Below are 27,537 nucleotides of genomic sequence, written 5' to 3'. Positions count from 1 at the left end.
GATGAGCAGATGGAGCTGCAGCAAACACCCCCCACACCCCCCCCCGCCCCCGCCCCCACCCAGGACACAGAGCTGAAGGAGGGAACCAGGGATCAGCAAGGTGTGAACGGCCCCGGCCCCTCGCAGAGCGCTTCCAGGGGAGAAAGGACACAGATGCAAGTGGTCAGCACTGAGCATGTTGGAAATGATACCTACAATATGATCACTCCTCTTGTCAATGACTAGCATCTTTGGATTCTTTAACCTTGATAAACTACGACTTTAGAATAAAAATTTCCAGCCATTTGGGAACTACAACATAAGTGTTAGTATATGTGACGAACATTATGTAACTCTGTATGTTATTTTCTTCATCATCATCGTTATCATCACTAGACACAAAGAGTGTGGTGTGAGTAACACAACTCCATTGTATAGATGAAGAAACTAAGACCCAGAGAGGCAAAGTCACCTTTCCACAGCAGGTAACTGGCAGAGTCGGGTCCAAGCCAAGGCAGTCTGGCTCCAGACTTGGTTCTCTGCTGCCTCTCCCATCAGCAAAGGAAATCCAGAACCACTTTGTTCTGCAAAATTTACAACACAGTTTAAGGAACCCGACAAACCTTGGGTGTCTCCATAGCAAAGGTGCAGACTCCTGCTTCTAATAGCCACACCAATGTCCCATGACACGGAAGTGCTGTCCCAACTCCTCCCAAATACAGTTGGTTCAAGGTTGTAACACAGAACTAAAGAGAACTTACACCCAAATCAGGTTATAGACAGAAAGTTAATTTTTAAGTTGGTTACTAGGAAGACATGTGTATCTTCTCCCATAAAATGGTGGTGCCATTTCTGCTCCACAAAAGGCCTATCCATTTAATTGTAATGCACCCAAGGCCGGAGGACCCCGCTCCAGTCAGCACAAAGCAAAAAAGCAGCCAAAGGAGATGTCAAGAATCCGTGTACTAAACTCCTTACTCACCTTGGTATCTTGTTTTTTAATGTTACACTCAATTCTGGCAAACGTGGTTCCCTGGTGTTCTAGGAATAGACTACAGAAATTAGAAGCGGCAAATCACAACTGCTGAGAGAGAAGCGCTGGAGAGGAGGGAACGACTTGCAGACAGGTGCCTCAAGCCTGCACAACTCTAGGGGGCGCCGTCCACTTCTGGAGTCATCCTAGATCCACATTATGGCAAACAGAAGCCAGGTATCTTAAGGAAGGGACAGCTTTTCCTAATTCACACAGAGGGACCCTTTGTGTTGGAGTGGGGAAATGTTAAAAGGTTGAGACACCAGCCCTGTGCTGAAGATGAGACAATCTACTGGGAAGTCACACAGGCGACTCCAAGTCAGCAAGCAACGATTAGATGTGTGGTCAGCATCTACTTCTGAAATAGTAAGTTTTCATCAAAGGCAGGGACTTCCCTGGTGGCGCAGTGGTTAAGAATCCGCCTGCCAATGCAGGGGACGCGGGTTTGAGCCCTGGTCTGGGAGGATCCCACATGCTGCGGAGCAACAAAGCCCGTACACCACAACTACTGAGCCTGCGCTCTAGAGCCCGCGGGCCACAACTACTGAGCCTGTGTGACACAACTACTGAAGCCCACGTGCCTAGAGCCCGTGCTCCACGACAGAAACCACCACAGTGAGAAGCCTGCGCACCACAACGAAGAGTAGCCGCCGCACACAGCAACGAGGATCCAACGCAGCCATAAATAAATAAATAAATAAATTTACAAAGGGCTGGGGTGCTCTCTTTTCTGTGGGATGAGCCTTGAGGACAGGCCCTCTACATCATGGGACTGCCTGAGCTACTGAAGCTGCACAAGCCCAGCCTCCGGTGGCTCGGGTCTCCTTCTGTAGAGGGGCTCTAAGACAGAGGATGGTGCCCAAGCGTCCCATCCCATCCTGCCATCCGGGGCTCCCATCTGGCTTACCAGGCCTGATCAATTCCCTTCTGGACCTTTCACTGCACAACCCCAAGCACCACAGAATTAATTATGCGGGATACCATATGCAAAGGGGTCGAAAGAATTCCAGTGCTGGATGCCAAGACACATCACTCCTCTTCCTCTCTCAGCTCTTGAATGCCAAACCTTGAGAGCTGGGCATCCTAAGATCCCACTTATGGGTGATGGCACCTGCCACCATGGTCTTTGCTGAATATACACGATCAGGGAGGGGAGAGGATAAGCCTTCTTGAAATGGGAAGTAGGGAGGAATGAGGATAAGGAGCTGGGGAGGGGGAGTCCCCCAACCATCCCGCCTACTGTTCTTTCCCATCCCCTCCCCCAATCAGCCATCACTGGATCAGAGTTACCAGAGGGCAAGGGATGTTGGCAGGAGGTGGGAGGGTTTGTAAATAGTAAGACACAGAGGATTCCTTATTTATCCTGCAGCAAGTAGGGAAGACATTCATACGTGAACTTAGACAAGTTTGCAAGAGGACAATTAAAACAGCCTTGCCTAAGTAAATTTTAAAAATTAATTATTAAGAAAATTAATGTCATCTGAGCATGTTGTAAGAATTCTAGAGTTTTCTACATCTTCTTGTAGGAACACATATACGGAATAATTTCACTTGGAATATTCAAAACTATTCTACCCCCATCCCATTGCTGTTTCAGAGCCTCCCCCTTCCAAAAACAAGGTTGGCATGGCAACCAGAGCACCAGTCACTGTGGTCCCTAACCACATCCGCCAGGGCCTGGCTTGCTAAGACGTGTGCCAGCTCTGTTGTCTGTAGGGCACTCCTGGCCACAGCACACAGCAAGCTATAATCAAGTCAGAAACCATTGCATTCGTATAGAACTCGGCTCAACATAAATATTCATTAAATGTGAAATCCTACGGTGATGCAATGTTGAGACTGCAAATTTAAACACAAGAGTCAGGAAATGCAAAAATTGCCTCTCGAACTTGAATCACTCATACGGTACATTTAATGCCAAGCAAATGTGTCCTAGAGATTTAAACCTAATAACTCCAAAGTTTCAAAACTACACATTAGCTGTTCATTTAACTCCCTGAGTGAGGGTGACATTTACTGATGGGCACTGGAACATTTCCGGAGTGGACATGCCGTGAAAAGGCATGACAACCCTCTAGTACAAGTGAACTATAACACGTCATGGATAGACTCTGGAATATTCCTGGAGGCCCCAGCACCCATATAATAACCACTGTTCCACAACAAACAGCAACAATAACCAAAAAAAATTTCAACATGCCAACATGTACATAACAAAGCAATAACTTAATAATTCCCAAATGCTTATAGTGGGGCCCTTAAAGAGTAGAAAATCACATTCATTAAACTGAAATCTAAATTTCTTCCACTTGCAGTCTGCTGGTCTCTTTAGAAATACTACTGTAGTCCTTTAAAACTGCTTCCCATCCAGCACCTAAACACAGGCTCAGCCAGAACTTCCAAGGCTGGAGGGAGGGGGATCGAGGAAACAATATGGTATAAATTTAAGTAAGGATGGGTCATTCTGGAACTACATGTAACTTTTACTATTCCCCAAAATGCCAGTTTTCTAAGTGACACCAAAATATTGTTCATATTTAAATAAAACATACCCCCTAAAAGTCTACTGTCAGGCTGAGATGTCTCTTCCCCAGCATGCTCTGAACACTGCACCCAGGCAGCCACACGCCAGCCTGGGAGGAGTCAGATGGTGCTACATCCTGATCCCACCTCCTTTTTCCAGGCCTGGAGAACAGAGGCAAGGTGAAATTATTTTCAGAGTCTGGTCCATTCCCAACTACTTGGAATAGCCCTAGGACATACCCATGTCTTGTGAATTGTTTCTACAATCACAGAAAGCTCTCCCTCAAAAAGCCAAGTCTTCTTCTGGCTACACTAACATCTCCATCACTACCCTATCCCAAAGTATCATGATCTAGAGGAATTTCAGCTCAGTAAATATTTAAGAGTTTTACTGCAGGGCAATAGGGGGATGAGTAAGACACAAGCCCGCTCTGCTGGGAGCTGTGATTTTGTGGGGAAAAGAAAACAAAGAATAAGGTATTGAAGACCAGCTGAGAAGTGAAAAATGGAGTGCTTCAGTCGAAGGAACCCACCAGTAGAACTTTGAAACACTTGATGGGAAGAGCTGGAAGTTTGACCATAGGTGAAAGCATTGGGAGAGACGGTAGGAGGGTAGGGGGCAAAGGTGGGGGTCAGGAACGTGGAGGCGTAGAAACATATTCCCACAGAAGGGCAATCCAAAACGAAGGGCACAAAGGGAGGAAAGCCCAGGACCCATTCAGGAAATAAGGGCGGGAACATACAGGACCCAGGCCCGCATCCCAGGCCATCTCTGTGCTCAGCTCGCTAGTAAACAGGATGGCACTGAAAGATTTTGATCAAGGGAATGACAAGATCAGAGGTTACTTTGGAAAGATGAATCTGATGGGGAGGGGAAGAACTGCTGGGAGGAGTGAGACTGTGAGGCAGGGAGATGCTTAGGCCGCACCTGGCATGAAGCAGTAAGGTCAGCAAGGAAAGAACAAGTTCATTTCCTCTGACTTGGCCACAAGCTACCTTGATTTAAATTTTGAAATGGCTTTGCAAGTCAAGCTTGCAACATTGTTTACATGCCATTAGCTGCCTGCTTCCCACCTACTCCAAGACTGAGGCACTTTCTGAAAAGATGCCAAGTCGCCGAGTACCCATTGATGGTTCCAAAAATCGCATAAAGGTGCTGAACACACAATGTCAAATGCATTTAAGTAAAAGCATACAATAGGTACAAAGAAAAGCATTCTACGTCAAGTGTGGGACAAGCCTTGGCAACCGGGACAACCTGAACAGCAGACAGCCTTCTGGGTAGAATCCAGGGAAGGCGCTCCTAGCTGGGAGGATGAAACAAGATAATACGGGTGAAAGTTCATGGGGGCCCCTAAAGCATGTGGAAGATTTGCTGGAACCTGAGCATCAGAGTGGGATGCCGCTCTAGAAAGACCAGCACCTGGGAACACCAAGACCCGAGTTCTAACCCCAGCTCCTCTCGTGACCAAAGGCTTGAGGAACCTTCCCACAGTGCCCTCACTGTAAAAGGAGAGCAGAGCCACAGCATTCCAGGGTGCCCTCCATCTCAATCAAGGACTCTCGCAGTCAAAAGAAACCAAGGAGCAAAAAGAGAGAAGGGACAAAGATCATAATGAAGGCACAGGCCAAATGGCTCTAGAAAATGAAAGCCCCTGTGTCAAAGTGAAGAGAACACTCTGGTCACCCTAGGGCCGGTGCAGCCCTCCCCGGTAGCAGAACTTGAGGCTCACATGGTCTGGTGAAGTGTCATAAAGCCACTAATGGCCATCTGACACGCAGATGGCCGAGAAAGGAGAGAACAGAGACCTGCCAAGCGCAACTTAAAAGCTTTCAGCTCCAGAACTTCCAGCGATAGAATGGATGGCAAACGTCAATGCCCACAGGGCCCAGGCACTGGTAGACACAGGATCGTTACAGTGTGCGCAGCAAGCCGCAGCACTGCAACAGAGGCTTATAAACTGGGGCCTGTGTCCCATCTGAAGAGGGCAGCTGTTATTCCACTGGGGCAGGCTGTCGCCACGTGGGAATGTGGGCCCAACGTTGCCAGATCTTTTCATTTTTCAAGAAGAGCCAAAGCTCCAGATTATTATGTAAAATTTCTAGATTTTTTAACAGGGATCAAACAAAATAGCAGGAAGCCATTTTCAGCCCATGGGCCTGCTGTTTAGAGGCACCCTGACGGTCTGGTGCTTGGCTCTAATGCATCTCTGCCCACCACAAACTGACGGCGTCACTCTGAATGAGAGGACAGGGAAAGAGGGCAGAAAACATCAAGTGCAGCAGCACCCACCTGGGCCACAATCAGTTGCCACGGGGTGTGCCGACAGCACAGTGGTCCCTCCCCTGAGGCCGCCTCTAGGCCTCGGAGCATGGCCATCTGCCTGGCCAGCCGATATGACCCTGCCCAGAACGCTAGGGTAGCAGCTCCTGGATTGTGCTCAGATACGCCTACAAGGGAGGGACCCAGGTACCACGCCAGGTACCTTCCCTTCGATGCAGACATTGGTCATAACTCAGATCCTCATGGCAGAGGGGAAAAGCCAGTACTTTACCACTTACTAAGTGATAGGAATATATAGCCTTTCACTTTTATGAAATTGTTTTCTGATGTAGGTTTGTTTTTTTTTTTTTAAGAAACAGATACTACCCATTGTGAGTGGGGGTGTGTGGAAACACGTGTGCTGACCTGGTTGGGGAGTGTAAACTAGATCCACTCTTCTGCAGAGCAAACTGACAATACATAACAAGAGCATGAAAAACGTTTATACCTCTCGACCCAGTGGTCCCAATTCTAGAACTTGATTCTTTGAAGACAATCAAGAGACAGAGAAAAGATGTTCCTCACAGCATTACTTATAATAAAGAAAAACAAGACACTAAAAATGTTTCAGAGTATTTATTAGTAAGAGGAAAATAATTAAGGTACATGAAGGGTTATAAACACTATGTAATGCTTTTTCCAATTTTCTTAAAAATCCCTCCAAGCTCATAGGAAAAAAAGAAAGGAAATCTATACGAAAACACAAAAGGTTAACAGAGGTATGTGTAGGCAGCGGGACTGATTTTTTTTCATACTTTTCTGTATTTTCCAAGTATTCTATAATATGTATTATTTTTATGATTAAAAAATAAGTTAGATGATTTTTTTTTAAAGGAAAATTTTGGCCCTGACAAGAAGTAATGTAAAACGAATCTATTCTAACATTTTTGCCCAAATTGTATCAAAATACACCCAGGTCCTTAAGCAAGAGGATCACTGAGCTTTGTCTTCAAGTGACCCAAGTTCAATCCCAGCTCTGTGGCCTTGAGAAGCTTACTTACACTCTCAGCCCTGGTTTCCTCTGTTAAGTGCAGCTAATTCAACTGCCCAAATATGTATGGGAGAAATCATGAAAATGACATCTGTAAATCACAAACTGTATTGTGGGTGTATATGTTTCTTCTCTAGGCTGTATTCATGGTAAGAACTCAATAAATGTCTGCTGACAAGTTAGGGTACTCAGTTTAAGTAGAAAATCAAGTTTTAATTAAATTCTTACAGCACTGAATGGCTTCCCGTACACACACCTAATCGAGCACCACCCCTACTCTCCTATTTTTAAAATGCAGCAGCTTCTACACCAGGAGACCAGAAGTCCCCATTCCAACATAAATTCCCCCGTGAAACTTCTAGAATCATCAAAGTCTGTTTTCACCAAATCAGCTCTACACACTGAGTTTCTAAACAACCATAACAGACTGGCTGCTGGGGAAAGAAGGGGGTTAATATCAAGTCTTACAACACATCTTAAGGGTAATAAAAATAAAACGCTCTCCCTTGAACCACAATAGGCCAGCTGACCTCATTCTCTTCACACTATCATGAGTCAACAGAGCCGCTAAAAGTCAGATTTTAAAACATCTCATTCAAGCTGCAAATGGAACAAAGAACCTCTACTCTTTACGGCCTCCCCATCCTGTTTGACAGGTATAAAGGCACGTCTCCACGAAGGGGTTATCAGCTTTAACCTCAAAGGTAGGTAAAAATGAGTCAGAAAGGGCCAGAAGGCGCAAATCCATGTACTGTGTCATTACAGACGTTTTTCTTCAGAATGGGCTGCCCAGGCCTACACGTAGCACCTGGGCCAGGCGTACCCTCAGTATCCCATAGGTGTGTTCCACCAGAGGACCTGTGGTTGGCACGCTGTCTGCCCCCTCCACTCAGCTGCCTGCAGGCAAGGCCAGTGTCTCACTCATCCCCACCTGCCGCCTCACCCCGCACAGGGTCTGGGGGACAGAAGGCAGCAATGAATGCCTGTCCACTGCGGAAATGCAGACCTATGGGAAGGTTTAACAGCCAGGAGGATGGCATGAGCAGGGAGAAGCCACAGCTTTAGGTTCTTACAATCTTTTAAATCAAATTTCAAATCACAGGGAACATACAGACTGTAAAGTAAGAAAGGCGATGGACACAGGATGGGGCCTCTTTGGAGAAAGCCATGCAGGCTCCGAAATGGCTCTAAAAAGCTGGCCACAGGAAGGAGGTGTGTCTCACGTCAGAAATCCCTTTAAATGCCAGAGCGCCATGGCCATTCCAACTTTCCCAAAGCCAAAAAACAACGGACGTGCCACGGAGCGACAGTTGTGTACTCAAGTCACTGGTCCCTCTTCCCAACCTTGGCAGAATGGCTCTTTGTGGAAAAAACAAGGTAGAATGAGACTGTGTGATTAAAAAAAGAAGAAAGAGAGAAAAGGGGAGGGAAGGAAGGAAGGAAGGAAGAGAGGGAGAGAGGGAGAGAAGAGATCTCTAAGAGCGGAGGGTTTTCTCAGTTGAAGTTACAGACTCATTTCTTGGTCCATCAGTCTGGATTACTGACTCTAAATTCCACCATCAGTTGCCATAATCTCATCCCAAGCAGAAGAAAGTGCCAAGTGAAGCAGTCTTGTAAAAACAGAAATGGCTTAGATCACACAGACCTGGGTTTGAATCTGATCCCTGCTACCGACCTGCTCAGTGACTTTACCTCTCTGAGCTTAGTTTCTTCATCTGAAAACCCGGGGCATCCCATTTACCTCGTCCATTAAGTGTAAGCACAGCACTGTGCCCAAGGCCTGGCATGCAAAAGCATATGATCATTACTACCTATTTTTAAAAGCTCTGACAGAGGAAAACTGAGCTACTCAAAATGTAAATTAAAGGAGAAAAGCAACCACTTAAACCCAATGTGCAGATTCAGAAGGTCTGGCTTTCCCCAATTATACACCTGATCATGAAGCACGCTTCTCTACTGGCTCTCCCTGGCACACTCAGCCGAGGTGCAGCCGAGGATGACATGAAGGCCCAAGCCTGGAAGTCAGGAGACCCAGACAGTTCTCCAAGGTCATCTCTACCTCACCACATGGCCCTGGCCCTTCACTTCTTTGGACCTTGGTCTCCTTATCGAACACATTAAAGGGCTGAGTCTGGTTCTTCAGATTATTAAGTTGGATTTAAAAGTCATTTTTGTCATGAACTGCAAATCCGCATCGTCCAGACGTGGGAAACGCCATCAAGAAGCAAAGTTTTCACATGACATGTATTCAGGTTAATGATGATTCTGAATACCAAACCTTTATAGTTATTCCCAGGGACACTAGGGCTTGGCTGTGAACTATTCTCCATGTGTCTGTCCATCCGTAACAGCTGTCCACATTAGGGCTTTCTCAATAATCAGTGTTTTACCACGAAAAGCACGCCTTCAGACCTTTATGTCAGGTACCCTGCCCCTGAACATGTGCACACACACAGGTCACTTTCATACAACCTGGTATTATAGTATCAGTGGGTCCACCAGAACCATTCTTTGCATCTAATCAAGCAAGTTTCTGTAAATAACAACCAAAAAGGAAAGCTAATCCCAGAATGTATAGCCAAAGCAAATGACGTTGTTCTCATCAATTAATCCAAGCCCATTAAGACCCACTGCCTGCCTGGTGTCCACTCTGAATCCATCATTCACTCACTAATAGTGAGTGTCTGCTAAGCAGCAAGCACCGGGGACCCAGGGATGAACAAAAGCAAACAGGCCTGTGCCCAGGTCCACAAGGAAGATGTAAGGAGTTGCTCTTAAGGCATTTCAACATCGACGGACACTCCGTTTCATCTTCCAGTGAATTACTGCAAAGGCACACACATCTGCACTTCACACTCTCACACCCTGCATTGAGCCTCACCTTCTTGCCCTTCACCAGCTAAATGCAGAAAATTCTTTTTTTAACTTAAGTATAAAGTATAGTTCCAGGTACACAACATAGTGATTCGATATTAAATGCACAAAATTCTTGGAGTGACTATCTTCTCACTTCTCCCAAGGATGATGCATTTAACTACTATCAGATAGATGCACAGGAGAGAAGTTAATCCATTAGAGACAATGGATGCCTTCAGGACCAAGAGCTCTATTGTGTAGGGAAACCCAGTTGGGAAGAATTATCATTTATCCACACATGTCTGGCTCTATAAGGGACTGTTAACTCCAGAAGACAACAGCAATACAGTATCTGGTACAGAATAGTGCTTTGGTAGAAATCTATCAAATGAACATGCTCGATGGAGACACATAAACCTGTAGACCTCTCTACAACTCACGCCACTCAAATCCTCAGTGATGCACTACTTGATGACAGGTACTAGGTGAGTGCTTCTCTTTTTCCTCTTGGAGAGGAGGGGCATCACAGAACCCACCAAGGGGAAAAATTATGTATCTTCTCAGGAAAATTAAAGTGCACATACACGGGATTGTATGTATAATTTCAGGGGTTCACAGGCCCTCTCTGGAAGTCTGTGTCCCTCGGGTTAAGAACCCCTATGCTAGACTGTTAAAAATTAGACTTGGGACTTCCCTGGCGGTCCAGTGGTAAAGAATCCACCTTCCAATGCAGGGGACACGGGTTCAATCCCTAGTCGGGGAACTAAGATCCCACATGCCATGGGGCAACTAAGCCTCCGCGCCACAACTACTGAGCCCGTGCATCCTGGAGCCCCAGCGCCACAACTAGAGAGAAACCAGCACCACAGCTAGAGAGAAGCCCACACACCACAATGAAGAGCCCGCAACGCAATGAAAGATCCCTCATGCCTCAACGAAGATCCCGCATGCTGCAACTAAGACCAATGCAGCCAAAAAAATAAAATTAAATAAATAAAATAAATAATTTTAAAAATTAAAAAAAAATTAGACTTGAATTAATGTCAAGACCTAGCCGGCTAAGTCCTATTTATTTGGCGATAATAGGAAGCAAGGGGCCAGAAAGACCTGGGTTTCAACCCAGGTTTTATCATGCGCCAGATGTGTGAGGTTGAATAAGTCAAATCACCTTTCTCAACCTGTTTCCTCATCTGTGAAATGGGTTAACAACAGTTGTTGATTCCATGTTAAAGTAATGATTAGATGAGCAAACACATGACATGCTTGGCACAGTGCCCGGTACAAAATAAATGCTCCTAAATGGAAGCCATCACCACCCTCTCTAGTCTCCAGACCCCACACTTACCTCCCACTCCCATTTTCATCTCCATACAGAGCTGTATTAGTAACCCCCAGGGCATCTCAGAGAACAAGACAGAAAATAAGAGCCCCTAAGAATTCACAAGGTCACAAAACACAGCCCTAATGTTTTTCCCAAAATCAAATGCTTGGTTTTAACCTATGAAGGCCCTTCTGACAAGACAGTCAGCAGTCCCTTTTTGTGTAAATCCAGGTCAGCTGTCAGCACGCAATTGTTCTATTAGGCCAAGTCAATTTTTAGAGGCAGGCCTGTTAACTTAAAATGGAGATGAAAAGAAAGTGTTTGATCAAACGCTAAACTGCAGAAACAAACTGACAGGGAAACAAGGCAGAGGAATTAGTTTCCTAAAATTATTCTCTCTGATACCCTTAGTTAACACTGGCTATTTAAGGACCTCACTCAGCCTTTCTAACCCACCACTCAGCTCTCCTCTCACCCCTCGGCTAAAGGCACTGGCTTAGTGATTTTTTTTTTTTTTTAATAAATGTATTTATTTTTGGCTGCGTTGGCTCCTCGTTGCTGTGAGCGGGCTTTCTCTAGTTGCAGCGAGCGGGGACTACTCTTCCTTGCAGTGCGTGGGCGTCTCACTGCAGTGGCTTCTCTTGTTGCAGAGCACGGGCTCTAGGCGCACGGGCTTCAGTAGTTGTAGCACGCAGGCTCAGTAGTCGTGGCTCGCGGGCTCTAGAGCGCAGGCTCAGTAGTCGTGGCGCACGGGCTTAGTTGCTCCGTGGCATGTGGGATCTTCACGAACCAGGGATCAAACCCACATCCCCTGCATTGGCAGGCGGATTCTTAACCACTGCACCAGGGAAGTCCCACTGGCTTAGTTCTTAAATGTTCTCAGCAAGCTCTGCTTTCAAGACCATTCAACACTTAACCCAGGATCCACAGAGGCCGATTTTAAAGTTACACAAAACCTACCATTCAGATTTCTTCTACAAATGAATTTCTCAAGCATTTCCAAATATCTGACTTCAAGAGGGGAAAAGATGCATTTCCACTTTGAAACAATCTTTCACCTCTATGCAAATTTTCTTTGTTTGCTTAACCAATCCACATACCCCTAGCCAGTGTTTAATTGGGCCTTTATTTAACATCACTAACCATGTGAGTTGAACAACCAAGTCTCAAAGTTTCAGATAAGGATCTCATTAATAGCAACAAATTGGTTCAAAGATGAAATATGTATCAATATGTCTAAGAACCCTTTAAAGTTCCACACTTCAGAACTATGGGAGAAGTGTAATTACTTCCTCCATCATTCACACTGTATGCTTGACACTTAAAAGCAAATGGGCTTTAATACTGTATGAATAAATAAGATAATAAAAGTAATGAATAGCATTTCATACCGACACACTGTTTCCACAACTTTCACAGATGAAGATGTCAAAAAAAAAAATCTCTCTTTTTCCAGAGCACACTGATGACCTTGGGAAAGTTATTTAAGCCTAAAATGCACAAGGAGAGAACCAAGACTCCTGTGACTAATCCCAAGGTTTGAATACCTCTCTCTCTCTCTCACTCACACAGACAGACACACACACACAAACACACACACACACCCTTCTTAACCAGGCCTCCCCCTACTCCAAGTCATGCAGATGAATGAACAGGTACTCTAATTAGGAGTATCTGGGCAAACCAGACTATGATAAGGTATCTACTCTATAAACATACACACACACATACTTCCATTGCATACAACAGGGAGGGGAAAAAATCAGTGATACAAACCAATTTCCTATCTTAGAATTCTTAAAGGAGAGAGTCTCCCAAAACGGTTCTTTTCTCCCCTAAAGCATGAACAACAGAGCTGCGGAATCCCACGGGAAATAACAAAAGCAATCCTATAAGGGCTACTATTTAGGTTCCGTTAAAGGAAAATGAACTCTGCTCTGAAAACCATAAAATATTAAATAGCAAATTATGCAGAGTTTTTTCAAGATAGTAAATAGAAGGAGGCTTGAAAAGTTCAACAAGGGCACTTAGAAAACCTGATTAATCTGAAGCTGAACACCAATTTGTTTCTTGTACATTCTCATTTCTCACGCAAAATGTGACGTTCCCTCTCAGCAGTCCTAAAACATCAGCTTTCCTTACAAAAACCTTCTTCAGGGCTGACGGGCCACACCAGTTCCTTCACTCAACCGTATTCGAAGAAATAATAAAAGCATGCCAGCCTCTGTACACACACAGCCCTAGAAGCCACGCTGAGCTCCTTCTGTGCACACGGAGAGGTTTGGCAAGTAGGCCTCACAATAAAGTTATCAAAGATATAGAGTGAGAACACCAAGAAATGACTATTCAGACAGCTCAGATAAACTCACCAGCCTTACTGCAGTTATAAGGGAATTAAGGACACCTATTAGTGATTGCTTAACAGGTAAACTTATTAAATACCATTTAAGTCATCTTTCTTTACTTAGCAACTGTTGACTTTTTTTTTTTGGCGAGGCTAATGGACTACAAAGGAGTTAGATAAGCACTTCAAAAAGTTTTAAAAGAGAATAGATTCCTTCTGCCAAATTCACACATTATCTCTCCACTCACAAGGATAAAATAGTTACAAATGGTGTGTTTAAACTGCTAATTTTGTATTAAATGGTGAACCCCAGATTATCTCCAAAGCACAGCGCTACTCATAACGGATAGCTCGCCAGACAAACCACCAGGGAGACAGAGTACAAGTTAAAAAACACTGCAGATAAAAATCGCAAACTTCAAAAGTCTCCTTCAAAAAGTGAAGTGCCACGTTAAAACATCTTTTCTCTTAGAAGGCTGTAAATCAAATATTTTCTACAGGCATCAGGCCACAGTGAAAGCCTCAAAGAGAAACAAGGAGTCACAACGAGTAAGTTTTAAGATTCAAACTGTGCTTGAAGGTTGCGAATGAAATGTGTAGGAATCTTCAGCACACCATGGTCTCTAAATCTTATAAAGACTGTAATTATAACATTATACAAAAAAAAATGTCCAAAATCCTTTAACATATATGTAGTCACAGAACTCAAACAACATGTGTTTTCCCTTCTATTCATCCTGCAGAAGTTTAAGATAGGGATGTAAGGACACACCTCTAAGGGCCAAGCTGCAGGGCTCCCTGTCCTAACCATGCAGGGCTTTGAGTCTGCACCAGGAGAGGGGAAAGGAAAGGTTGCTTGCAGTTATTCCACTCGGTCCCCCTCTCTTCATTCATAACTCATCCAAGAGTGAAGTGCAGAAGGCCCAAAGCTTAGAGCCCTGCAGCCAACTCTTCTCCCCCAAAAAGGTTCAAAGACAAGCCAACCGTTTCAAATCGCCCCCTTCCCAGGCACGCATATTAACCGCAGTAAGTGCGCTGGCTGTCTACTAACAAGTTGATAAAATCATAGCCCCGAAGCAGGAAGGCATCTACCCAGTTCACCATCTGCAGAGGCTTGGGCTCAGAGTTCCTCCTCGAAAGAGCGGGGTCAGCTTAAAGCTAGCTCTCCCTAGCCTTTGGAATGCACACCTCTTTCATCTGGAGCAAGGTGGAGGCCCTGTCAGTGAGCGACCCCGTCTCCCGATTTGCAGGCCCTCTGCAGAAGTCCTTGGCCGAGGTGCGGGCAGGCTGCCTCCCTCCCACCCTCTGTAATCTGAGGCATGCAGCGAGGGCTGCCTGCTTCGTCCACTCCAGGGCACCCGCGATCCCCAGTCCTCGGCGGGCTCCCGCTGCTCTCCTCCCGCCGCTGCTTGTCCAGAACCCCACAGGAGGGTCAGCGCCCAGGTGAGGCTGGCGGCAGGTTCCAGGGGAGAACCTGATGCTGTGCAGCCCCTCAGACAAGGCTGGCTACTCCCCAAAAGAACATGCACGGGTGGTAAGGACAGCCTGCGACCTGGAACAAGCCACCCCATCCTTCATCACTTATCTTTCCGAAGTTGGCATTCAACAGGTAGTTCCCGGGACTTCCACCTGAGGCAAACCGAAAGCCCCAACGGCCCGAGGCGGCTGCCCCAACGTGGGTGCCCGGACCCGGGGTCCCCCTCCCGCTCCCCGGACCCACAGGAGGCCGAGCCCCCACGTGCGCTCGCCCCCCGCGGCGGCGCCCTGGAGGCCGCGTCCCGCCCGCCAGCCAGGGAGGGATGCCGCTGGCCTCCTCGCCGCCCCTCCCGCCCGCCCGCCCGCCAGCCCGCGGCGGGGTCGGCGGGCGCAGCCCCCGGAGCCATCTTGTGGCGGCGGCGGCGCGGGGCCCGGGCGGCGGGCAGCTACCTGCACAATCTCGCCCTCCGCGCTGAGCGTGGCCCCGGCCCGCGAGAAGCGGCCCGTGAGGCCGGTGGTGTAGGTGGTGTAGTCGCCGCTCGGGCTCGACTCGAACAGCACCACCTCCACGAACGCCGTCTCCTTGGCCCGCGCCGCGCCGGGCCCCGCGGCCGCCAGCAACAGCCCGAGCAGCAGCGGCAGCGGCGGCGGCGGCGGCAGGCGGCGGCCGCGGGGGCAGCGGGGGCGGCGGCGGAGGCGGCGGCGGCGGCGGCCCGGGGCCCCTGGGCGCCCGCCCGAGCGCGGCCTCATGGTCCTGCGGCGGGAGGGCGCGGAGGGCGGGCGCGGCCGGGCATAGTCGCGGGCCGGCGGAGGACCGAGCGCGGGCGGACGCCTCACAGCCCCATCGCGGCGGCGGCGGCGGCGGCGGCGGCGGCTTTGTGGGTCGCAGGCTCTGCTCGGCTCCCCCGGGCGTCGCGCCGCGGCCCTTTCATCTGCTCCACGTGAGGGGTTATCCCCGCCCCGGCAACGTCGTGACCCGCTCTCCCCTCCCTCTCAGCGCTCGACCGCCTCTGCAGCCGGGGGGAGCGGGAAGGCGGGGCGGGCGCGCCTGCGGCGGGGGCGGGGCCGGATGGCCGGGCACGCCCCCGTGTTCGCTCCGCCCCTCACCCCAGCCCCGCCTCTCGTCCGCCGTCTGCGCTCCTCCCCTTGCTGTAGCCCCGCCCACCGCCCACCGTCTCGCTCCGCCCCCTCATCCTCGCTCCGCCCCCACGCTCTAGCTCCACCCCTTGGGTCGAGCTCCGCCCTCCGCGGCAGACATTTCTCCTCGCGGTTGCTGAAGTTCGGCGGGAATGGGGACCGCATTCTGCTCTGGGCTGTTGTGCGTCCTCTATGGAGACCCCACGCCTCCTGCTCCCATGCAAGATTTAGATTCTTGTCCTTCCTGGCTCCCCCGCCCCAATCTGCAGTTCCTGGGAGCGGAGCCACCGCACCTGGTCCTCCACCCCCATCCCCACCCCCACCCCCAGGATCGAACGGGAACGACTCCGGCGGTCTGGGGAGGTGTGCCGCTGGGCCATGACGGGGCGTGTCCGGGTCTTGCACTGGTGTCGCTTAGACAGTTACTCTCAACTGTGTGTGTAGGAGCGGGGCGGGGGTGAGAAAGCCATTAAGTCATTTGGACTCTGATGGAAATAATCTGCAGCCCCGGAGGCTGTAACTGAAACATCCCCCTCGACAGAAGTTCTGAAACTTTGATTGTCTCCTGTGCAGGAGTCCAGAGGATTCCAACACCATCGCACTTTATGCGCAGAGGATAGATGCTAAATTATCATACCTAAGACACGTGCTCCAGGGCCCAGGGGTTCCCAGTCACCCAAAAGATAAACTTTGATTTCTCTTTGGAACATGCCTTTTCCTTCCTCATCTATTCCTCTCTGAGAATCGAACCTTCTTTCAAAATCCAGATTCAATTCCCATTTCCTCCGTGGAGTCTTCCCTGTATGACCAGAATGACTTTGTTCAGATATTTGCAAATAATTGGTTAGGATGATCTGCTTCTACTTGCTACCACACCCAAAATATTAAAAAGAAAAGAAAACTCATTGCGAATTGTCTTGGGTAAACAACTTAGCAAGGTTACAATTTAAAGTAGAAAAAATATGGAATAGAAAATACACTTGAAAAAAACCCACAGGTCTGTGTTGCCACATTTGGACCACCCAGAGCTACTGCTCAGGAGGGAGGCACCTGGAAAAGCAGGGTTTTGAGTATGGTGGCTTTTTAGTTTCTCCAGAACCAAGCCTAACCAGTGCTGACTGGACTGGGCAACATCAGTCCTGACAATGGGCTCCCTCTACATGGCACAGTCCAGTCCTTAACAGGGAGGTCCATCACTACAGCCCATCCATGACACTCTGCAATATTTAAAATTCAAGGTCACCATCAACTGATGAATGGATAAACAAAATGTGGTATATCCATACAATGGCATATTATTCTTCAAGGAATGAAGTACTGACGCATGCTACAACATGGATGAACCTTGAAAACATGCTGAGTGAAAGAAGCCAGTCATAAAGGACCACATAGTACATGATTCCATTTATATGAAATGTCCAAAATAGGCAAATCTACAGAGACAGAAAGTAGATTAGTGGTTGCCAGGGACTGGGGGGAGGCAGGAATGGGTAGTGACTGCTAATGGGTTTCTTCTGGGAGTGATGAAAATGTTCCAGAATTAGATAATGGTGATGGTTGCACAACTCTGTAAATACACTAAAAACTACTGAATTGTACACTTTAAAAGGATGAGTTTAATGGTATGAGCATTATATCTCAGTACAGTTGCAGTTGTTCAACAAATACAAAGTCATTAGTGGTCTTTTTCATGCAAACATACACGTAACACAGAAGATACTATGTAAGGATATTCTGTGTTCTTTGAAGTCTTAGTTCAAATCTCATACCCTCAGCAAAAACAGTATGCCCCCTGTCCCCCCAATCCCAACCTCCTTTGGCCTGCTCATCCCCCCACCCCGTAGCATTTATCACCTCCGAACATACTAAATAATTTGCTTATTTATTTTTGTCTCTCCTCCATGCCCCATAAACACACATGCTGGAGAACAAACTCTATAATGGCAAGGATCTTGTCTTGTTCACTGACTTAGGCTGAGGCTGCCTGGCCCAGAGTCCACACTCAATATAAATATTTGTTGCATGAATTAATGACTAAATGAATGAGTGATAAGCTCATTGTTGTGTAACCCTCTCATTTTGCAGGCATTTGGGGCAGCTTGTTAACAGCTGTTGAGGAGCACTGGGCTTCATGGAACCAAAATAAACTCTGAACATGGAGAAGAGCAACAGTCTTTCCCTAAGGGACTGTGATGAAAACCCAGTGAAGGGTCAAAAAAGAAACCAGTTTAGATTTTTAAAAATCTGCTTAAAGAAAGGTACAGTTAATAAGACACAGATCATCAACACAGAGGTAATATGATTCATCTCAGCAGTGTAAAGCTGTTTAGAAATGGAGGTGTTTACTGAGTAATGAAATGTCACCAAAATCTGCTGGGCAGTAAGGGAAGATAGAAGATAACTTCAAATAAGAGGGAAGACACATAGGCCAGGAGCAAGGGCTGGATCAGCGAGCTGGATCGAATGATAGGAGTGAAGAGAAGCAATGCACATTCACTATCCTTCAAGGCACATCCCTAATCATCCCGAGTATAACTTACCTTGTTCCTTTCTCTACTTACCAGACACAGCTCAGATGAAAATAACGGAGAACAGGTGCATCAGCATCAGTTAAAGCTGCCAGCCAGACCTTGAACAAATCTCACTGACTTAGGCCAGAAACCACACAAAGCTTCAGGAAATTTTCTGCCATCAAAGTTCTATTTACATGACCAAATAGCGAAGTTTGGGGATTTCAGATCCATAAAACATATGCTTTAGTACCTAAAGAGACTGTATCTGTTATAGAGAACAGACTTGTGGTTGCCAGGGGGGAGGTGGGGAGGGGAGGGAAGGAATGGGAGTTTGGGATTAGCAGAGGCAAACTATTATATATGGGATGGATAAACAACAAGGTCCTACTGTATAGCACAGAGAACTGTATTCAATATCCTGTGACAAACCATAATAGAAAAGAATATGAAAAAGAATATATATATGTATATATTACTGAGTCACTGCTGTACATAAGAAATTAACACAACATTGTAAATCAACTATGCTTCAATAAAATTTTTAAAAAAGAGAGAGACTGTATCTGCTTAAATCAAAACAGACATGGATATTCACAGCAGTATTGTCTCCCCTCCCCCTAACCCCAAGCCTTGGCGTGCGGGATCTTAGTTCAACAACCAGGGACCAGGGATCAAACCCACGTCCCCTGCAGTGGAAGAGTGGAAGCACAGATTCTTAACCACTGGACCATGGGAAGTCCCACAGCCATATTGCTTTTAATAATAAAAGACAGGAAACAGTCTAAATGCTTATCAATAGGGGATTAGTTAAATAAATTCTTTTATGATACATCCATTTATTATATCATGGAACACATATTAAATAGTCATTAAAAAGAATGAAGAAGCATTCTATGAACTTACATAGAATGATCTCCAATATATATTGCCCAGTGAAGAAGATGTGCATATGGTATTCTACAATGGAGGGGGGTGGTGAGGAGGCAACAGATACGTGAGGTATGAACTTGCAAACATGAACAATGTGTGGAAGAAGCTATAAGAAATGAATAAATGGTTGCCTCTGGAGGCATCTGGGTGACTGGGAGTCAGGGAAAGGAGGGAGACGTACTCTTCCCTGTATACCCTTTGAACGTATTGAATTTGTTCCCTGCACATATATTACCTATTCAAAGGTAACAAAATAAAATAGAGCAACCAACCCGCTAAGTCAACAGATAACATTCATTTTCCATATGCAAACATATTCATTCAATAAACCTTATTTAAAAAAATTTTTTTTGAAAGTCTTTACTGAATTTGTTAAAATATTGCTTCTGTTTTATGTTTTGGCTTTTGGCCGCAAGGCATGTGGGATCTTAGCTCCCTGACCAGGGATCGAATCTGTACCCCCTGCATTGGAAGGCGAAGTCTTAACCACTGGACCACCAGGGAAGTCCCCTCAAAAAACTATATTGAACACCTTCTACGTGCCACTGGAATGTGAAATGGGATTGGCCTACAGTTATGGAAGGTGTTAGCATTAGTGGAATCTAAGTAATGGGAACACGGGACCTCTCTGTACTATTTTTGCAACTTCTTCTTCTAGTTATTTACAAGTAAAAATTAAAATTTTAATAATGGATTGGCCATGGCACTTCCCTGGTGGTCCAGTGGTTAAGCCTTCACCTTCCAATGCAGGGGGTGCGGGTTCGATCCCTGGTCAGGGAGCTAAGATCCCACATGCGTCGTGGCCAAAAAACCAAAACATAAAACAGAAGCAATATTTTAACAAATTCAATAAAACTTAAAAAATGGTCCACATCAAAATAAATCTTAAAAAAAAATCAATTGGCAAGTCCCCGTATTCAAGTAGCTTCTTTCCTTTTTCCTTCCTTCCTTTCTTCTCTCCTTCCATCCTTCTGCAAACATTGATGTCTCTATGGGGCAGTTAGAGAAGTCATAAAAGATTACAATAAAGTCTACTTTATTTTACAAAGTAATTTGAAGAGTTTGAATCTCATCTTGTTTCTTTAAGGCGATTCAAATTTAAGACATGCTAGCATTCTTCCACAGTATTTATATCTATTTCTGGAAACTTTAATTTATTGTATTTAAAGATCATATAATTCTCTTGAAAGGTACAATAGATGTTACACGGACAAGTAGCGGCAGTTCTTTCAAAACTCTTAGAAGTGTCTCTTCCGCCTTTGAAGTATACCATCAATCTACGTCTACTTTGAGCCTTGAGGCAGAAGGCCAATCTGGGCCCGATTCATCAGTGGTTTAAACCCTGCTTCAACCTGTCCCTGATTTGCAATGGCCACCCAACCAGGAGTCACAAACTCAAACAATGCTCCAGGGGCCAGGCAGGGAATGTGACTGAGTGAGGTGGGCCAGGTGTAAGCAAAAATAACCTGCAAGTAAGAAGGTAAATGGCAAAGGGGCCTCAGGCAGGAACACCCTTGGGAGTGGTGGCCTGGGAACGCATGGCCAGTCCAGAGGGCCACTCCCGAACATCATTGCTCTGGGGAACGTGGGCCCAGGTTCACAGATCTTCCGAGTTGCTCAAAACAAGCAAAAATCCAAATGTATTTGTAGTGTCTCTTGGTTTTAAAATGTTTACAATAGATTTAAAATATTTATATTGCTGTGTGGGGCCAAATAAACACACCTACAGGTCCAAAAAGCAACATATTTTGTGCCCAAAAGACACAGACGAGTGACAAAGCAAACGCTGATTGGACCAGGTCGTAAAACTGTTGCTTCTAGGCTGCTAAGGTAGAGGAAAAGGAAGAAACCCCAATATCTGAGAAGTATAAATACTGCACTATATAAAGGAGATAGCTGTATGTGCAGGCTGCACCTCTGACCACAGGAGGAACCTATCTTCAGGATGCAATATTTAATTTAGGTGGAAATGTAATCACGTACCTACTTGACAAAGGCTGATAGTAGATAAGGGGGTCATTGGAGCTTTGAAAGATAGATGAGTCAGGTGGCTTTAACATTGATTATACCTCTATTTGAAGGTAAAAAGGGATTGAGTGAAAACACTAGAAGAAAGTAAAGGCCAATCACTTGCTTTTCTCCAACTGTATAGGACAAGGTGGCTTAGAACAGAGGTGAGTCAATAAGAGAGAAGAGGGATTTGGGGTGAGAATGCAGAAATGCACACTCCATTCACCCTGGCTGGAAAGCCCCATCAGCTTGCAGAGAAGTGGTAATGAACAGGAATTGTTGACTCAGCATCTCTTCCTGTGGGTACCCACCTCTTCCTGGCCCATACCATCTCTCTGGGGCTGTCAAACACAGGACTCAGTTCCCCAGCTTAGGTGGGCATGTGACCCAGAATGGCCAGAGTACTCCACTCCTCTAGCTACAGTGATTGGTTCAGAGGTAGGCATGTGACCAAAGCAGAGGCAACCAGAGTCTTCCCTAAAATTTGATCTTTTTGGAAACTGAGGGAGAGAAGGTCTGTCTTCCCCCATGGGATCTCAAACCCTAAGGATTATGTAAATTTTAGGTATTTGTGGCCATTTTCCCCAAGCACAGAGAAGATGCTGCTACTGTAGGAGAAGAAAGAGAAGCAGAGGCAAGCTGAGATGAGACAAACAAGAATAAGAAGGGTACTGGCTGCATCCTTTGATCCCCTGGATCCATCCCTATGACAAAAGACTCATGGGATTTTCCTGGTGGTCCAGTGGGTAAGACCCCACGCTCCCAATGCAGGGGGCCTGGGTTCGATCCCTGGTCAGGGAACTAGATCCCACATGCATGCTGCAACTAAGAGTACACATGCTGCAACTAAAAAAAAAAAGATCCCACGTACCGCAACTAAGACCCGGTACAGCCAAAATAAATAAATAAATATTTTAAAAAAAAAAGACTCATGACGAATACAACAGTAAAAAAAGGCGCCTAGTTCAATGATAGCTGCAGCAGCAGCAATAGGAAGTAAACACACACACACACACCCATAAAACCAAAGAAACTCTGAGATTGAGGTAGATCGAGAAACCCACATTTTGCTAAAAGCAATTGAGTCAATCAGCTTCATCTTGAGATCTCTAGTATCTATCACCCCCCCCCAAATTTTTGCAAGTCGAGAAAAATGAAAGAAAGAATTCCAAAACAAAAGATCTAAAATAAAGAAGTAGTCAATATATTAACTGAGTGGATGAATGAATGAATGAATGAATGACTACATACTCAGACTAGAGTTCATGTCATTTCAATTTGAGAAAACGGAAATAGCTCACTACATAGAAAACAACAAAACTGTAATCTCCAAAATGTGACATGGAATTCAGAGAGGCCTCCCATTTTACTGCTGAAAGGCACCTTAGAAATCATATAAGTGTTGTTTGTTTGACAGATAAGAAAACCAAGACCTAGAACCCACAACAAGCTAATAGATGGACACAAATTATAGAGTACAGCTTTCCCCAGCCTTCGACATCTCCTCATTTATGTACAGGTGCTGTCTGGCAACAATTAAACACTGGGCACAGAAGTGCTGTGGAAGAGAGAAATCCCACACTTTTGCTTTATTTGTTTGTGTGTTTGGGGCACTGGCTTGCAGCAGTGCCACTTTCTCCCACCCTGGTCAGCTGGAGCCTTGAGGCTCTTGGAAGCCACAGCCCTCAGGCCCCAAGGAGCTGACAGTCCTCTCCCAAGAACAGCTTTATGCGTGGCCTTACATCTGCCTTTCATACTTTTTCCTGCCTCTGGGCATCTTTCCTTTTTTCATCTTAGATAGAAGGAAGAAGAGAAAAATCAAGAAACAGCAACCTGAAATGAATTTCTCATTATTGAATGAGAAAGAGGTTTAAAAGATGCCAAAGAACTGGACTTCCCTGGTGATCCAGCGGTTAAGACTCCATGCTCCCAACGCAGGGGGCCCGGGTTTGATCCCTGGTCAGGGAACCAGATCCCTCATGCCGCAATTAAAGGATCCCGCATGCCACAACTAAGACCTGGTGCAGTTAAATAAATAAATATTTTCTTAAAAAAAGATGCCAAAGAATTGATGATGCAGAGTGGGAACTGGGGCAACCTCTTTAGGAGACAATCTGGCAAAATCTATCAGAATTTAAAATTCATTTGCCCTTTGGATCAAACAAGCCCACTAGTGTAAACTTATTATACAGATTCCCTTACACTTGCTGTAAAGATTTATTTATAAGGATATTCACTGTAGCACTGTTCATAGAAGCCAAAGAGTGCAAACAATCTGTGTTCACCAATAGAGCGCAAGTTATGGACAAATGATAAGATAGCCAAGATTTGCTTCAAAATAATGCACTGGGGGAGGGAGCAGGGATGGGGTACAGATGAAACAAGATTGGCCAGATGATGATAATTACTGAAGCAGGGTGTTGGATACATGGAACTCCCTTTTGCTGTTCTCTTGTATATGTTTGAAATTTTCCATGATGAAAATTTTTAAGTATTTAAATTATGATATGTCCATTAACAGAATATTCTGTAACAGTTAAAAATTATATAGGATGTGCTATATGCACTGATACAGCAAGAGTTCCCAGACATATTGTTACATACAAAATACAGGGTGCATTATAACATACACAGTATTTTCCCAATTTATTTTTCTCTCTGGTCCTCAGGTATATAGAATTAAATTAGCCTTAGCACACACATTATTGGACACATTATTGGTCCATACATGGCCCACTTTTATTTAGTTAGCTAATTAGTTTTAATAATAGAATACTACCCATGATCCCACTGAATTTCATTTTGGATGAAATGAAAACTAGGACCTTGAAAATAACCTATAGGCTATTGTATAATGTGACATGAATTATGTTAAGAGAAGCATTACTCACAAGAGCAAAAACTTGGGAGATAGCCCAAATGCACATCAACATAAGAACGAAATGAATAAACTCTGACATATCTATGCAATGAAATATTATACCAGTCAAAACAAGTAAACTTCAACGACTTAGAACAATATGGATGAATATTAGCAATATAATATTAAGTGAAAAAAAGATCCCCAAAGATTATATTCATTGTGATATCCTTTTATAAAGTTAAAAGTAACTAATTTGGGAAAAAACTCAGCATTATATATAAATGCAATTAAAGTATATAAAAGGAAAGCCAGGGATTCAAGATGAATAACTCAATGGGGGAAGGCAGGGTCATGAGATGGAGGTATCTTATGGTTAGATACTCCATTTCTGTAAAACAAACAAACATATATGTATATATACATATTTTTTTTCCCTGGAATGTACAGAAGAAACTGTTATTCAGAATTGTTTGAATAAAGGAAAAAATTGTAAGTCTGGGATGGGAGAGAGACTAAACGTAATCCTTTCTCTTATAACAGAAATCCAACTCGAACAGCCTGAAGCAAAAAAAAAAAGGGGGGGTGGATTTAATGATTCACATAACCGCAAGGTCCAGAGATAATTTTGGTTTCAGACACAGCTGGGTTCAGGGGCTCAAAGGATGTTATCAAGCACCTTCTTTCTCCAGCTCTCAGCTCTGCTTTCTTCTATGACGTCATTTTTCTCGGTTTCTACTCAGCAACCCCTGTCTTCCAGGCTCACATCATCCACGTTGCCAACACTCCCAGGGAAGGCAGAGCTTCTTTACTCTCGTTTCCACCCCGTCATATCTTGACTCTCATTGGTCAGAGCTGGTTTACGTACACCTCAGTGAACCAATCACTATGGATGGACTATGCTGATTGACTAGGCCTGGCTCAAGGCGCTCTTTGGAGCTGGAGAAGAGGGTCAGTCCCTTCCAGCCACAGGGACTGAGATTGACTGATGACTGGAGGGGGAATGGATGCTGGGCAGGCAAAACCCACAAAAGCTAAACTAGATGCCATAGTCACCTCCTCCTTCCCCGGCTCCCTACCCGTGCATGGACAGGTGTTCCTCCCCTGTTCTCCTGGCACCTTAAGCAGATCCCTTTTAGAGTTTCGATCACACTGACAACATTCCTCCATTTGTGTGTCTGTTTCCTCCTACTGGACCATTTAATTCCTTGAGGACAACGACTATGCCTTTCACTTCGGCGGTAGTTCCTGCCAAAATGCCTTACGTACAGTTGGCACATGATAAATATTTGCTAAATGAATGAATGGCTCTTCAGTCTATGCCAAAATAAAGTCCTGACATTCAAACCATCCCTCCTGCCTCTTCTGCACCTTCCACAGCCTATAGGTCAGCAACCACCTCTAAGCCTTCATCCTGCTACTCCCTTGGCCTGATTGCCCTCCCTCCACACCCAAAGGGTTCACAATGGAGGGATCTGGAAAGGTTGGCCAACCAGTTTTCTGACCACAAGACCTTGCAGTTGAAATTTCTGTAATAGAAACCTTTTGACTAGTCTGCTCAGCTTCTCATCTCCACTTTTCTTTCTTTTTTTATAAAGTACTATTATTTTTTTAAATTATTTATCTATTTATTTGGCTGCTTCGGGTCTTAGTTGTGGCAGGCGGGATGCTTGTTGCAGCATGCAGGTTCTTCGTTACAGTGCACGGGCTTCTCTCTAGTTGTGGCGCAGGCTCCAGAGCCCGCAGGCTCAGTAGTTGTGGCACGCAGGCTTAGTTGACCCACGGCATGTGGGATCTTAGTTCCCCGACCAGGGATCGAACCCACGTCCTCCGCATTGGAAGGCAGACTCCTAACCACTGGACCACCACAGAAGTCCCTCATCTCCACTTTTCTTAAAGTTAATCCACACTCACTTGAGACTGTGTTTGAACAAAAGCACCCTCCCTTGCGATAGTTGGTTCTCTGACTGAAGAAGTCAGGACCAGGTGCTAGTGAGTGGATGGGCAGTGTTGGAGCCGGGAGGGCTGGGGAGGCTGTTTCCTACCATGTTTCCTACCATAAGAGCAACTCCTGTTTGTTGAGCATTTATTATGTGCCAGGCTTTGTGCCAAGGGCTTTGCACGTGTTATCACATTTGATACCTCCATGGGAAGCACAGCAACCCCACTTAGTGGTGGGGAAGTGGCATGCGTGCCTGAGGTCACAGAGGTAATAAATGGTGAGGCTAGGATTGGACCCAGCTCTGATGCTATCACCCCTGCTCTTAACCCAAAAATAGAGGGAGGAATAAAATTAATGTTCAGTTAGATGTAGAGTTGGGAGACTATGTAATCCCTGAAAAAGAGAGAGAAGGGGACAGTGGCCTCCTGGCCTCCTGATGGCTTTGCTGGTCCTGGCCCCTGTCTTTTAAGAGGCCCAGCTATGCTTGCTGCCCTTAAGGTCCTAAACACACCCTGAACCTTAATTCATTCCCCTTTTTGCTAAAGCCAGCTCTGTAGTTTTCCCCACCACTGATAAGCTGTGTGACTGGGCCAAGTCCTCTCCCTCTCTGGGCTTGGTTTTCCTGGTCTGTGAAATGTGGGCAGTCCTCACCCTACCTCAGAGGGTCGGCATGAGGATTAGATGAGATCATGAAGGGTCGTGGAGGGCACGGTGATGGCATACCCATGGTGGCACGTGGATACCCACAATGGCTGTGAGCTCTGGTACCCCCAGCTCTGAGCTGAGGGCAGATTCTGACTGTCCATGCCTCTGTCCGCACAGCACCCGCACTGTGACTCCTTTGTAGAGAAGTTGCTCAGCAAATGCTCCCAGCCTGTGGGAACCTTGAGTGGCAGTCTCTCCTGATAAGTGGGACTTCTTAACATCCAGGCGGCTCTCACGTCCTTGTGCTGGAGTGGCCTACGCTCCTGTCTGTTTCTTCAGTGAGTTAATGATTTACCTCCAGTGTTTAATTTTGTTTAAACAGACATGACCCTGTTGGTGTCCAAGGCTCTGTCTCCACCAAAGTGGCCCAGAGATCAAAGAAGCTCAAAGACACAGCGAGCCTCCCACTGCCCCGTCCTGGAATTGTTCTTTAGTCTGCAAGCATCCGCCTCTGCACTGCTGCCCCCTGGACCTTACCTATTCTGCCATTAGCTGTGCACTGGTTAGCCCTTAGCCTGTCTTTGAGACTCGTCTGCAGCTCTCTGGCCCACTGTGGCGGCTGAAGTGTCCACTCTCTCACTGCCCCATGCTCCC

At 46.0% G+C, this 27,537-nt stretch overlaps 1 protein-coding gene across 1 annotated transcript in view; it reads right to left on the bottom strand.

Moving 5' to 3' along the window:
• Window positions 1–15,862, bottom strand: part of ZNRF3 (zinc and ring finger 3) — a 147,476-nt gene extending 131,614 nt beyond the window's left edge. Inside the window, exon 1 of the mRNA XM_082355563.1 lies at window positions 15,297–15,862. Coding sequence (XP_082211689.1) covers window positions 15,297–15,596 — 300 coding nt within the window. The 5' untranslated portion in view covers window positions 15,597–15,862. The remainder of the gene's footprint in view (window positions 1–15,296) is intronic.
• Window positions 15,863–27,537: the final 11,675 nt, after the last annotated feature.

Source organism: Balaenoptera borealis (genome assembly GCF_965194805.1).
Source record: "Balaenoptera borealis genome assembly, chromosome: 14".
Taxonomy (NCBI): domain Eukaryota; kingdom Metazoa; phylum Chordata; class Mammalia; order Artiodactyla; family Balaenopteridae; genus Balaenoptera; species Balaenoptera borealis.
Note: the sequence above shows the minus strand (reverse complement) of the source record. Positions and strands in the feature narration are given on the sequence as shown.